Source organism: Labeo rohita, chromosome 5, assembly GCF_022985175.1.
Source record: "Labeo rohita strain BAU-BD-2019 chromosome 5, IGBB_LRoh.1.0, whole genome shotgun sequence".
Classification (NCBI taxonomy): Eukaryota; Metazoa; Chordata; class Actinopteri; order Cypriniformes; family Cyprinidae; genus Labeo; species Labeo rohita.
This window is the reverse complement of record NC_066873.1, coordinates 14,164,611-14,180,017: the sequence shown is the minus strand read 5'-3', so window position 1 is coordinate 14,180,017 and position 15,407 is coordinate 14,164,611. Positions and strand designations below refer to the sequence as shown.

The following is a 15,407-nucleotide window of genomic DNA, read 5'->3' as shown; positions in this document are numbered from 1 at the left end:
CTGATTCAAAAGTAACAACCGACGTGTACTAAGAAAATAAATACAAATAAAACAGGAATATGGTATAAAAGGCCACACAGAGCAAATGTGTCAATGAAAATACATTCGCTTGCTAGTTCACCAGCACTTTAAAAGCCACAGGAAAGTCATTTGCTTATAAGGGAACAACGTGATTTGCACAAAGCATCATATTTGGCTGTCAAATGAGTATATGACAACAAAATAGTAGAGGTTCGTGAGTTGTTGAAAAAAAAAAAAAAAAAAGACTGGTGGTCTGCATTAGGCTGCTACATAAAATCAATATCTACAACTATCTAAGTTTCTTTTCTTAATGTAATAAAGAGCTATTAGATGACTGGATGAGTAGAGGTAAAAGACTTACAAAAGAGAAAGAGATGCAGCACCCTCCTGTCAGTCATATTAAATTATAAACGTTTTAGGTGGCTTTATGTAATCTTTGTGGCAGATTAATACTGCTACAGCATTATCAGGCACATTCCTGTATTAGATCGTATTGGTGTGCAATGTGCAATGCGATTCACTCAAGACTACTTGAACAAAATCGCCCACCTTTACATGCAAGCTTCACTAAATATATGATTTATTGATCGTTTCATGCATCATAAATCGCCATTAGCGCATCAGTTTTGAGTTATTCTCAGTGAACGCGCCGCGTGCTGGAGGATGCTGCAGTTTTGTTATCAAACAGTGTTCACACACATGCTGCTTGAAACGGGACTGCGGTACCTTTGGCCAGCATCGCTTTCAAAAGAACCCATCGTCCGAACCGGCACCGCCGAACTGAGCCAAATGTGCTCGAAGGATTTCCTGGCTTCGGTCTTCACGTCCGGGTCGATTTCGGACGGCGACTCGGTTCTTTTGGCACCTGCCATTCTTCTTCAGGCTCACAAGTTACCACCAGCAGAGATGGACGGACGAGGGCTGTCAGCGCGGGCTCATGCTTCACTTCACTGCGCGTCGCATCCGAGAATACACCTGCTGCCGGACGCGCGTATCGCACTCACGACGCCGATGAGGGTAATCACACACTCCCGCGACTGAAGAAGTGAAACGCGTGGAGTCTTAAGTGCTCAATATGATTTGAAGATTCTCCAGCCTACAGCTTCAACTGCGCAGCCTCAACTCCGGCTCACAAGTGTATCTGAACCGAATCACATTACCACATCAAAACCAAGACATCAAGCTGATTCACACATTTTAATAACGCTGAATAATACAGCCTTTCCGGTACAAAAATCAATGGAGAGATGAAAGGTGAAGATAATGGGCTGTATATGATATGCATTTTAAAAAACAACATCATTATCTGGACTTGGAAATGTTTAATAATAAAAAGTGAGGCCAGAAAGAAACTGATTTTTAAACAAATTCAACCAAACACTGCTACTGCAACACAGTAAAAATTATATTAGCCTACTTAGTAAAGAGGGACTAGCTTTTATCCAGATTAATAATAGCCCCATTCATACAAAAAAGTCTTTACTGGTAAATTACTGTAGATCATGTGTGAACAGGACCTTTTCAAAAAAACAAAAACAAAAAAACAGTAAATTCGTTCCGGCAATTTACCAGTAAGGGAAGCTGTGGCATTACCATTAAATTACCAGTTTGATGCTGTGTGTGAACGCAGAATGAAGATTACTGGTATGAGCATGAACAAACTAACGTCTACTCAGGACCAATCATAACATTTTGACGCAGATTACGCATTGACGCTGTATAGTTCGGTTTAAAAGCGGCTGCATCTGAAAACCTAGGCAGTTGACTTTTTGCCTCTCTGTCTTATCCGGCATTGTCTTCACAGGCAGCGTTTGAGCAAGAAGGCACCTCACAAAACTGATTGCGGACATGCTTCTGAGGCAGCGTTTAATGATCTACAACAAAATAGAACGAGCTTTGTGATAACTAAGCAAATACTTAATTATTATCATACTGATTTTTCTAGAAATAACATCAAAAGGGCAAGAAGTTGGTCAGAAACATACATGTACACTCAAACTGACCACTAAACGCAGCTTTCAGACATCATCTTTATTTTTTTTTCTCAGCCATTGCGGAATAGAACGTATTGTTGGATATCAAAGGCAGTGAAGTATCTATGCTGCACTCTTAAAAATAAAGGTGCTTCACGATGCCATAGAACAGGGGTGGGGGATGTTGATCCTGGAGGGCCAGTGTCCCTGCAGAGTTTAGCTCCAACCCTAAAAAAAAAAAAAATACCAATCTGTCTCCTGAAGACCTTGATTAGCTCGTTCAGGTGTGTTTGATTAGGGTTGGAGCTAAACTCTGCAGGGACACCGGCCCTCCAGGATCAACGTTCCCCACCCCTTCCATAGAAGAACCTTTTTTGTCTAAATTGTTCCTTAAAGAACCTTTAACATCTGAAGAACCTTTCTGTTTCACAAAAGATTCTTTGTGGCGAAAGACGGTCCTTCAGATTATAAAAAGGTAAAAAAAAAAAGATAGTTCTTTAAAGAACCTTCGACTGAATGGTTCTTTGTGTATTCAAAAATGGTTCTTCTGTGGCATCGCTGTGAAGAGCTGTTTAGTTTTCGGATGCAGCCGTTGTCTAATGGCAGATGCACACCAGACAAGAGTCTAGCACAACTTCTACAACAAGACGTAGCTGGGCGCAGCGGAGAGATGCTGAATAATAGTGTACTCTCAAATTTTAAAGAGCAGGTCATATGGATTTTGCAAAAAAATATATTTTTTGCAGTTTGTAACGTAGCTATCCTTCAATGTAAACATTCTGCAAAGTTGTTAATCAAAATGAAAAAACAAATAAATAAATAAATGCATGATAAATAAAGACATTGTCTCTCAAAAGAAAGAGTCGACTCTGAACCACCTTAACGAATCATCATATTGTCGAATCTTCTGCCTGTTACTGATATACGTCACTGGATAACACATTTGCATAATCCCCGCCTCCCTGCGAAAAACACTCTGACCTGCCCACAAACACTGTGTGTTTACATCATGTCGAGAAGATGCTGTGTTCTGCGCTGTGAAAGCAAGTTCGTTTAGTTCTCATTGCCAAAAGATGATAAGATGAGGAATCAGTGGTTAAAATTTATTTTTTTCCATGATACAATTCATACCCCATACAAAGTTTAAACTTACCACTGAGAAATGTCCGGTTGAGCAACTGCATCGGTATCATCCTTGGACTTGGGCTCGAATTGATAAGGTAACATCAATGCCTTTTTTTTTTTAACCTTATAGTATCTTTGTCCGGAGCAAAAAATTAAGTATGTTAATGGCCATTTTGTTTCCGACACGCACTGTATGCGGAAAGACCAATCACAACAGACTTGGGCAGCTGACCAATTAGAGCAGAGTAGGCTTATGGAAGGGAGTGGTTTACAGACTTTAAGCTCAAAACTGTTTAAAACGAATCTTTTCGAAATTGATGCACTTCTTATTTGGTGTGCAACCGCCTTAATACAATGTCTCTGGGCCAAAAGCAGCTGAATGAATGTGATTGTTTGACACAAAAATTAAAACATCAACAAAAACACTGACCGCGTTTACCCCTCCATGTTTACAAACACAACACTGGGAGGCAATAAATATCAGCATTCAACGTTTTAGGATTAAAATATTAAAACATTTTTCATGCATTTAAAAAACTGCAGGTTAAATGCATTCATGTCCTGCACTAAACAGTGGGTAAATACATCTAAATGCCAATTTAGATGCAGCATTTGTGTTTCCTCTATATTGAAAATATGAATTTTGTTGATAACAAAATATCCAGCAAAACGACTGGTTATTTTCATAAAAAAATAATACAATTTAAATACTTTTTAATCTTGTTCTGGAAGTGGACTTTTCCTTTAGATGTCACAGAATTTACCAGTATTTTGAAATGGATGTTTGAATGATGCTTTGCCGGTAAAAAGATGGAATGGATGTTGCCTGTGTGAACACCGCATTTTTCTATTTCTCTGTAAAGTTCTGGTCATTTTAAATATCATTGCCATTTTTTTAACCTTAAGAAAAAATGAATTATGGTAATGGATCTTTTGTTTCCGACATGCATTGTAAACGGAAAGATCAATCACAACACTCTTGGCTAGCTGAGCAATCAGAGCAGAGTAGGCTTATCGAAAGGGAGGGGTTTACAGACCTTAAGCTCAGAACTTGAAAATAACTCTAATATTAAATATATATTCTGAGAAAATGACAATGTTTTCGGACCTTGGATGCATTGAAACCTGTTGCAGGGGACTCTAAAACAATATTAGGACACTTAAAATACCATATGACCTGCTCTTTAAAGACATGGCATGGCATGGCGTGACATGACACAGTGATGCCCTTCTTGTCTGGTGTGCGACCACCCTAATACGACATCTCTAGGCCAAAAGCATCTGCATTAAATGTGAACATTTAACACAAAAATGAAAACATCAAAAAAAACAATGACCGTGTACATGTTTACAAACACAAGACTGGTAGGCAGAGCCATTTAGAGGTCATTTTTGGTTAATGATGTCACAGAACTGGTATTTTGAAATGGATGTGTGAATGGGGCTTTACCGGTAAAAAGACAGAACATCATTGCCTGTGTGAACAGCGAATTTTCTATTTACCGGAAAATAAGTCGTTCTGGTAATTTTGGAATTTAACATTTTCTGAAGAAAATGATGCAACGTGCCACCAGGCTTATGCTGTGCATTAAACTTTACAGCTTGCACCAGCACAAACCATCTTTTGGTGTTAAAGTAGTACTGTCAGGATTTACTAAAGACGCACAGTGAAGAATTAGTGCTGAAAAGGCGTGGAGACATTTATTTTTGCAACTCACCTTATTGAATATGAATTTGTAGGAGTTTCTGCTTCAGGCACAAAATTTATTGGAGGAGAGTATTCAAATAAATCACGCAATGTGATTTACATTGCGTTGTTCTGTTTAGTAGATCTAGTGTTCTGGTGGTTGGTAGCACCTTGCTATGCTTGCTAGGGCATTGCTTGGGCGTTTTATGCAGTTTCTGGTGTCCAGAGAATTGTTACACAGTTCCTAAAGTATTCTGAGTGGTTGTTAGCACATTGTTGTGTGTTTGTTTGGGTGATCTGTGTAGTCGCTGATCACCTGGGTGTTGCTATGCAGTTTCTGGGTGGTTGTTAGTGTGATGCTATGTGGTTGCTATAGTGACTGGGTAGTTGCTAGGACACTGCAAGGGTGTAAAGTCTATGGGATTTTATCCCATATGGTCTTCCAAGTGAAAATTAGTAAGAGAAAAGTAAGAGCGCTTAGAAACATAATATCACACCTCTCCTCAAGTCAAGTCAAGCCATGTTTATTTGTGTGTGTTTAGCTGTTGTGGGATTTACTGATCACACTGTTAAACTGATAAAGTGAGAGATTTAAATTACGGTTCAATACGGTATTGTCCTTTTCGCTATGACATTCAATGAAAATTGGCCAAAAGATGGCATTTACCCTTAAGAAACTGTTCAGACTTATTAATGTACCTTCTGCATAGTGTACCTCCAGAGACCAAACAATTTCATATACAGTAAATAATAACAGCACATGTGCTGGAAAGCACACATCAACACACTGCTGTAAGCATTCAATCTTCTCATTAAATCTTTACGAATAGAGAGAACGGCCCACTGGCTGAGTGGGAGTCTCTGTTCTCTCTTGGTCTCTGCACTGAGGATGGTGATTATGTAACAGTAGATTATGAGAACAGCAGACAGGGGATTCCACCAATGAAACATCACAGTGACACCCTGTGGTCAGAGGAAGAGCTAAACTTATCTTCCCCAATCCTCCCCAAGACAATGTTACGGTCAAAGAATTATTGATTTTTATGAGTTCAGTAGGCGTGAGGAGAAATCTCAATGAGATCTTGGACATTCACACCACTAACCAGATTTTTTTTTATAAAAAAGGAATGCTAAAGAAAGATTTTTGTTTAAGCTAATCAAGTTAAAATGTTCACTGCAAAAATATTTTTTTTGCAATGTCTTCCAGTAAAATTAAATAAATACATTAATAAAAAAAAATAAAACCCTACTATCTTATTCCATTTTTTGTTAATTCTAACCTCTTCCATCTATATAGCAAACCTGTACTACAATTTTATCTTTTCTTGTTTATTTATATATAACGTGTGTATCTGTCAAACATATTTGGCAATAAACCGCTTTCTGATTCTGAAGATATATAAACATTCTGAAATCAAGATGGATTTATAGTAAGGTGACCAAATTTCTGAAATGAAAACTGAAGACATTTCCTAGTTTAGTGGTCAAAACATCACTGAAATCTCACTTCTGATTATCTACAAATTAAAAAACAGGGACAAAATATTGTTGTTTTTTAATTGTTGTAAGTTCCATATATTAATATCATAACTGATAATTACAGTGACGTTTGAGGATCAAACTTACCATAGTTTTTTTTTTTAATACAATAGATTAGTAACTATTGCAAATAGCAAGCATCAAAACAGAATTATAACAAAATTATGGCTTTAGAAAAACACATTAAAAATAAAACAAATATGACAAATACTACTGTTACTACAACTGTTTTTAACAAATATGTTATTTTCAAACTGTATTTAACTTTTTTACAACTGTGAGTACAATAATTACAACTTTTCAAATTGTATGTTTATGCTTTTGTAAATGGATCTTTTATCTCTAATCAGGCTTATTTTGCATTTTAGGCTTATTTTGACAACAAAGTATGCGCTTTCTGCAAATGTAATTGTGCAGGTGTAACACAGTGTTCTAACTACACACTATGCAATGCCGCGACATTCAATAAAAGGTATCTTTTCCATGTTAATCAGAGTTTTTGTCCTAACTAGCCATGACTGAAAAGGTGCCTATTTCTGCTACGTCACGGCTGGAACAACAGCATACAAACTATGACATTTATAATCTCAGGTACTGATTATGTGCTTTATTCAGTATTAAAAGTGTCAAACGTGAGTTTGAATATCATATTGCGTGACAGTTATAGCCGTACTGAAAGCAACAATAGATAATTTACCTCAGATATTGAAAATAAATTTAAACAAACATATAGCCTACATTAAAACTTCAAACTCAATACAAACCAATAAGTGTTTTCCCATGACAAAGATGGAATCAGTCACTAGGTATGTAGTTTCAATAATGTTAAAAAGGTTTAATATTTATGAATTAGATTATAAACTTCCATTTGTCCATTTGGTTAGGAGTGCAGTGCAATTCTGCGCTTCTGAATGGCTGTCATATTTCAGTGATTCTGTCACTTCGCCCTGTCAGTGTAACGTTATTTGCGGGTAGTTTTGAACGTGCTGTAAAACGGGGACATTTCCGGGGACAGCTCCGGTCGGAAACAGGACATCAAAAACCGGTACTATCCCTGGAAAACGTCATCACTGTTTGCAAACATTGAAAACTGATCTGTATGTGAAGTTAAATTGTAAAAGATTAGACTTTTTTTCAGAGAATATAAATATATAGAATATAAATCTGCAAGTTATGTTTCTTTATTGTGTTTCATGTACTGCAGTACATGTTACTGGAGTAAATAACAAAATTTACACTGTTCTTATGTTTTTTGTATAGAAAGTACAACATACAAAATAAAAACCCTTCTAATAACCTTTAGTAACTCTAAAACTGTACAACATATTATAAGTATATCCCCATACAACATATTCATCTGTAAATACTGTACACAGTACAGATTTTCATCTCATCAACATCACACTGTACTGTATGTGTCTTTGGTGATACAGTCTCTTGATATTAAAAGGACAGTTCACCCAAAAATGTAAATTGTCATTAGTCACCCTCATGATGTTTCAAACCTGTATGACATTTAAAGAAAGATACTTAAGAAAAAAAGTTTTGGTGACCACTGATTTCCAGTGAAAACAAAGCAATGTCCAAGATTTTTTGTTGTTTTTTTTTTTTTAAAAAGTCATAGAGGTTTGTAGTGACATAAGAGTGAACAAAAGAATTTTCATTTTTACTTGGACTATCAAAGATGAACCCTTTTGAAAGACAAAATTGAAATTGATAAAATAAAACTGATCGATAATTTAAAAAAGTCTTTCCTGTAGTTTTTGAGTAAAACACAGCGATGTGCAATTAAGATTAATTTACTGCAAACTTTTCAAACAAATTTAAAGAAGTTAAAATTGTGAAAATGTAATGTACAGAAGATAAAGTTTTGCTAACGCTGAGTTTGAGTGAAATGTGATTGCATGAATATTAAAGGAGAAGTCCACTTCCAGAACAACAATGTACTCACCCCCTTGTCATCCAAGATGTTCATGTCTTTCTTACTTCATTTTTTTCTCCATATAATGGACTGATATGAATATTGAACTTCCAAAAAACAGTTTAAATGCGGCTTCAAACGATCTCGAATGCGGTTGTAAACGATCCCAGCCGAGGAAGAAGGGTCTTATCTAGTGTAACAATCAGTTATTTTCATTAAAAAAAAATACAATTCAAATACGTTTTAATCTCAAATGCTTGTCTTGTCTGTCTCTCCCTGAACTCTGTATATTCTGCCTAAAGACAGTTAGAGTATGTCAAAAAACTCAGACCGTATTTTCTCCCTCAACTTCAAAAATCATTTCAAAATCATCCTACATCACTGCAGAAGTTCTGACCCAGGCAAAGTGAACATGCAAAGAAGATCACACACCCTTAACAAAAAAGGTAAAACAGTGATATAGGACAATTTTGAAGTTGAGGGAGAAAATACGTTTTTTCGACATACCCTGTCTTGAGCTAGAATACACAGAGTTCAGGGAAAGTAAGACAAGACGAATGTTTGACATTAAAAAGCATATAAATTGTATTATTTTTATTAAAATAACCAATCGTTTCACTAGATAAGACCCTTCTTCCTCGGCTGGATTTTGGAAGTTCAAACTCGAGGCACCATACCAGTCCATTATATGGAGAAAAATCCTGAAATGTTTTCCTCAAAAAACATAAATTTCTTTACGACTGAAGAAAGAAAGACATGAACATCTTGGATGACAAGGGGGTGAGTACATTATCTGTAAACTGTTGTTCTGGAAGTGGACTTCTCCTTTAATAACGATTTGGTCTCTGAATATATTTCGAATAAAACAATAACAAAATGATCCATAATTTAGTCCAGCTGTTGTGCTGACTGTCTAAACTAAAAAGGCTTGAAAATGGATAAGCAACCCACTGTTAAAAGTAAATGTCATATGACCGGACAATCTAAAGTCTGCTTAAATAAAAACAGCTCCTTAAGGTAAAAACTGCATATTTACATCACAAACAAAGAACACAATTAAATGAAGATTTAATTTGGAAATATATGACTGGGGTGGTAGCTTATCTTATCTTACACATTAACTAAATGTTGCAGACTTGTTTATGGATGTCTAATGGCGTATTATTCTTTTCTGCTGTTAACCACAAATGATCCGAAGGCAAGCAAACAAATGTTACGTAAATTCAAGAATGAACGCCACAGAGAATTCTCAGCAAAGCTATCTGACAGAACAGACCACTAATCACTAAACCATTTCCCCGTTCAGAACAGCAGATGGAAGTCTTGAGTGTAGAGATGATTTCATGTCACTACACATTAGCACAGAGCTCAGAGCTCCAGATTTCCCCAGCAGCTGCCTGATTCAGTGCGAGAGCCCCACCGGGCGCAGTCAGCTCACAGCACCAGCCAAAACAGCAGCAAACACGCCTGTGAGAAACAGCACATGCTGCAATGCCTCTAACGCTCTTCTACAGATATTATATACAGCAAAGTATTGGAATCTTCATGCCTTCAGGCATAATATGACAACCTTATCGAGGCTTTATTCAGCATGTGCAAGATGCTTCAGTCTGGGGGTCTGGTGGGAGAATCATGCGGAGAAAGCCGATGGATTTTACAGATGGATGATTCAGAATATGGCTCTACGCGCTACACAAGTTCCATGTTATTGCATTTTATTAAAGGGAAGCAGAGACAGAAAAATCAAGACAAAGTAAAATAGACATCTAAATGAGAGGAACCATTGCTAGCTGTAATTCTGACATTTCATGGCACATTTCATGAGAAAATTGAGCATCTTGGTGGAGGACAGAAGCACTACAAAGAGAAAAGCATGAATAATTGACTGTAAAAAAGAAATTAAACGAGTGAGAATGTGTGCAAAAACACTCACAAATAAATAAACAACTAAATAAATAAGATTAATAATACAAAAATAATTGCACAGGTTTCTGTAACTAATCATGATTGATCATACCTAACATTTCAATTTGTAATCATAAATATATTTATGCATTGAATCCTCTTAATGTGAAAATGACTAAAAGGCTGTATTTTAGACATTTGAGATTATTTTTTTGTTTGTTTGTTTGTTTATTGGCATATTTTTTTACAAATTACAATAAATGAAGGCCAGTATCACTGATACCAACAGTATGCCTTTTTAGAAACTGATTTTTTTTGAGGATAAATTGAGCAATTATAGCAATTTATCATTACAGTATACTTGAAAGCCAGGCCCTAACTGCACATACAGTGCTGTTCAAAAGTTTGTAATCAGTAAGATTTCTAATGTTTTTTTCAAGAAGTTTCTTATGCTCATCAAGGCTGCATTTATTTGATCAAAAATACAGAAAAAAAACAGCAATATTGTGAAATATTATTTCAAAGTAAAACAACAATTTTCTATGGGAATATATGTTAAAATGCAATTTATTCCTGTAATGCAAAGCTGAATTTTCAGCATCATTACTCCAGTCTTCAGTGTCACATGATACTTCAGAAATCAATGATTTATTATCAGTGTTTAAAATTCTTTGCATCACAGAAATAAATTATATTTAAAAAATTGTTCAAATAGAAAACCATTATTTTAAACTGTAACAATATTTAATACATTTTTTCATAATATTTTTTTGTATTTTTGATCAAGTAAATGCAGGCTTGATGAGCATAAAAGTTTAATCACACACACACACACACACACAACAACAACAACAACAACAACATTAAATATATTACTAATCCAAAACTTTTGGACAGCAGTATACGTTTCATTAATTAAAATCAGATGCAGCATTAATTGAGTTAATTATTTTTAACATGTTTAAACAGCAAATGTTAATTGTGGAAACATGTAATTCCATAACCAAAGCATTCACTCTGAGATTATTTTAATTATTTTTTAAAAACAACTCCTTCAGGAGAATGAAGGGATACAAAAACTGAGCATAAAATGAATATTAAACAACCGTGTCATTACAGAATGTTATTTAGCAGAGAACTGTCTGCATGTAATTGCTATGCAATCATCACAATATTCCAAAAATACCTATGAGATTTCTTGGCTAATCTCTTAATAGGCTGCCATTTTTCAGTAAGGGGGATTGAATAATTAATCAGGAAGGTGATATTGTACTGTCGTCTTTTGCATTTTGTTTTAAATGAACAGTGATTTGAAATGAACACATGCACATAATCAGAGAAGGCCTCGGCCTCACTGTTACATTCATGATCACAGCCTTTGTATACAATTCAAATGACAAACGAGGCAGACAGCCTGTTTAAACTGAGATAACAGGTATCATAGTGCTTCTCACTAATATAAGTTGTCATGGCCACAACACACACTCAGTGACCATAACACTGTTTATTCATGGTCATGAAATCTGATGTGCACAATACCCTTAAAGAGATAGTTCACCTCAAAATTAAAACTTTTTTTTGGCTTTTGCCACCCTCACGTCATTCCAAACCAGTATGACTGACTTTCTTCTATATTTTTAAAAATGTCTCAGTGTTGGTTGCCACCTAGGTTCAATTTATGCCTCTTTTGCCACATTAACACTTTTGTTGAAAAGGACACTAGTAGCAGTACATGTGATTGAAAAAAAGACTTGCACAACATATTATAATGTCAAAAAAAAGGTGCATGATTTTTAACAGTGCATTTGCATCACAAAACCAGTTCCATATGTATGGCTTTTCTGATGTAGTAAACTTACTCAGTAGCACACCTGGTACAACATTGTATTTGCGACACAAAGCACAAAATTTGACACAAAGCTCAAAAAATTGAGGAAGACAGCTAAAATAGCATGGTTTCTTCCGCTAATGCATTTCTATTTCAAGTATGGCTTTTGTAAACAATATCAGTTAGGTTTAGTGTAGGTGGTACGTTATTACCAAACGTAATAATTAACCGGTTAGCGGCGTTCAAAAGATGTTTCACTTCTGAACAGCAATGATACGTACAACACTTTAATCTTTTAGCATTATTTTGCAGAAATGTCACCACAGGCAATGGTAATCAAAATAGGGATGCACTATATTGGATTTTTGCCGATACGCCGATATTTTTCCAACTCATTTTGGCCGATAGCCGATGCAGATATATATCTCTCCTGTGTGGAAATTATAAGCAAATTATTTTTAATTTTGGTTAGTTTTTTAACAAGAACTTATTTGTTAGAATTAAATAAACAATAATGAAGTTCTTTTATAATGACAGTACACTGAAGCATATAACTATTAACTATTAATAAACTATATAATCAATTGCTACATTTGTTTTTTTTCCAGGAAAATGCAGTTGTAACCATAAAATAAATAACTTTATAACATTTTAAGATTTACCATTTGTAGAAGGTCTAAACCAAAAGAGTTGTAAAAATTCTGAAAAATCGCTTAGAGGTCATAATTTGTTTAAAAAAATATAGCATATTACACAATGAATAAATCAGTATATATAAAATTATTTAATTTAAAGGTGTCATATTTGTGAGGGTATGCTATAGCTTCTGATCTTTAAATCAAAACATACTCATGATTTATGACATCAATTACTGCATAATTTAATCAGAAATTGTCTAAATGTTATTTGTGTATTTTACTTTCATTTTATTAGAAGTAAGCCAACAGCGCCCCCCTACGGAATTAAAACTCCTTACCGAACAGGCATTAGGACCCAGGGGAGGCTGCTGCTGCTGCCATTGCACTTGCTATTACTGTTTACTCTACTAGACACCAAAGGCATAATTCTTTGTGTGCATTCTCAGATTAAATGCAGTGATCCAAAACATTGAATCTAACCATCAATCAGACAAAACTTTGCTTCAAGAATGAGCTGACATAATCTAATCACTAGCACACCCTGAGTTATTCCTCTAATGGGCAAGACATTCAGAAAAGCCATATATATTGAGCTGGTTATGTGATGCAAATGCAAAATTTGTTTACAAATCATGCACAATTGTTTTGAGGACTTGCATGGACTATTTTGATGTCCTTACTACCTTTCTAGGCCTTGAATGAGTCAGTTGCGTTGCTGTCTATGCAGGGCCAGAAAGCTTTTAGATTTCATCAAAAATATATTCATTTGTGTTCTGAAGATGATTGAAGGTCTTGCAGTCTTGGAATGACATGAGGGTGAGTCTTTTTTTTTTTTTGAAAAATAAAAATTTGTGTACTTTTTAAGCACAAAAGCTCATGTAGCACAGGTTCTGGGATGCACGTCCACAATGCTACGAATTAGTGATGGGTCATTTTTGAATGATTCGTTCATTTTTAACAAATTTTTAATGTGACTCGGGAAGAACGAGTCGTCTCGGGGGAGTGATTTGTTCAGTCGCGCATGTGCAACATCCTATTAGGTTCTGTACTGGAATAAGTTCACCTGTTTCGATTATTTGGGTTTTTCGAGTTGTTCGTTCATCTTATGGGGCTGTCAAGTGATGCACTTCCTCAGCTGGGACTGTTTAGAGCCCTTTTTGCTGCATTTAAACTACATTTTGAAAGTTCAAAATCGGGGCACCAATGAAGTCCATTATATGGAGAAAAATCCTGAAATGTTTTCCTCAAAAACCGTAATTTCTTCACGACTGAAGACAGAAAGACATGAACATCTTGGATGACAAGGGGGTGAGTAAATTATTTTGTTTGTATTGTTGTTCTGGAAGTGGACTTCTCATCATTTTAATATTTAGGTGAACTAAAATGAACTTTTCACACAATCTAGTCACATTTACACAATTTTAACCACATCTCAACATCAGCATGATTTTAATTGCGAAGTTTCTTTTTAGTGCTGTCCAGGGTACAGAAAAACTGTTGCCTTAATTGCTTCTTGCTAAACTGAACTCTAATCTGACAAACCAACAGAAACTAGATTATATACACGAGCATGAAATCACCTGTTGGTACTGTGTAATATGAGACGCCAATATAATATGAGATTAAATGCAAGCGGTTTTATTTTCTGGTCTTGGGGAAAATTACTCAGGCTCTAATGAGAGGATTGAAATCTCCACCTCCACTAAGCAGCATGTCTCCCCCTCCGCTGAATGGCTCTTCTGGCTAACCTCTGAGACATCTCTTCACACTCGCTGAGCAGCGTGACACACACATACACACTTGTTCTCTCGCTCATGCTCGCTCTTTCGCTACCTTCATTAAACCAGCTTATCACATTCGACAGCCAGGGCTTCAACAATGTCATCTAATTTAATTGTCAAGCCAGAGGTCTCATTTGCAGCTCTGCCACAATCTTTTATTTGGGGAAAGGGTAGTGTCAACATATCAGGATGGATCCTTTAGGAAATACTATGGTGAAATAATTTATTTTGAACTGTTTTTTTTTTACATTTCTAAGTGAAAAATATTTTCAGTGTATCCTATTTTACTTCACTGATCGTTGTTGCCTTATCTTTTGTGTTTATGGTGACATGTCTGTTTGGCCTGTCCTTGGGTGCTTCCTCTTTGTTTTGATTTCTTCTGGATTGTCTTTGTTTAATAAAGACTGCAAACAGATCCATATCTCTTACTCTCTTCCCTGAGTAACTGTGACTTTATTGTCAGTATATCAATGTAAATTTGCCACACTGAGAACACATTGTGGACATACAAAGTTAAACATATGATTTACATAAGGGAAGAACTTCAGTGAATGCCGTTCAGCGCAGCCAGTGGCCGTTGTGAAAGACGGATATTCTGACAATAAATGGCAGTCGCCCACTCACTGTGATGCAGAGGCTACTTTGGCCTTTAGTCTAGACTGCATCACAGGAGGAACAGCTGAAGAACAGCCCCAAAGCCCCTTCACCTTTCATACTCATGCCAGCACAGACTCAGATTAGCACATTACAAAAACACCTCCACATTCATTCAGTCAGAATGACGTCATTTCAAAGCCTCCAGACTGATTACTTCATGCCCGAAGATCGGTATAAATCATATACAGCAATACATTTACATGAAATTCTGACTGATATACAGTAGTCAACATTTGAAGTGGATCAAAAAAGCTAATCAAAGTTGTTCTAAAACAAGAATGGGTATTGTTTTGGTTTTAGGACAACTTTTATGAAAGGTTTTGATCCACTTC

The 15,407-nt window shown here is 35.8% G+C and overlaps 1 protein-coding gene across 12 annotated transcripts in view; it reads right to left on the bottom strand.

Moving 5' to 3' along the window:
* kcnt1b (potassium sodium-activated channel subfamily T member 1b) overlaps positions 1 to 15,407 on the bottom strand; it is a 93,624-nt gene that overhangs the window by 66,615 nt on the left and 11,602 nt on the right. For 3 of the 12 annotated variants that reach the window (XM_051109379.1, XM_051109386.1, XM_051109382.1), the window contains exon 1: positions 748 to 1,143. The exons of the other annotated variants lie outside the window; for them this stretch is intronic. In XM_051109379.1, the coding sequence (XP_050965336.1) occupies positions 748 to 893 (146 nt within the window). In that variant the 5' untranslated portion in view covers positions 894 to 1,143. Of the gene's footprint in view, positions 1 to 747; positions 1,144 to 15,407 lie in introns of those variants that run through there. 12 annotated transcript variants of the gene reach the window in all.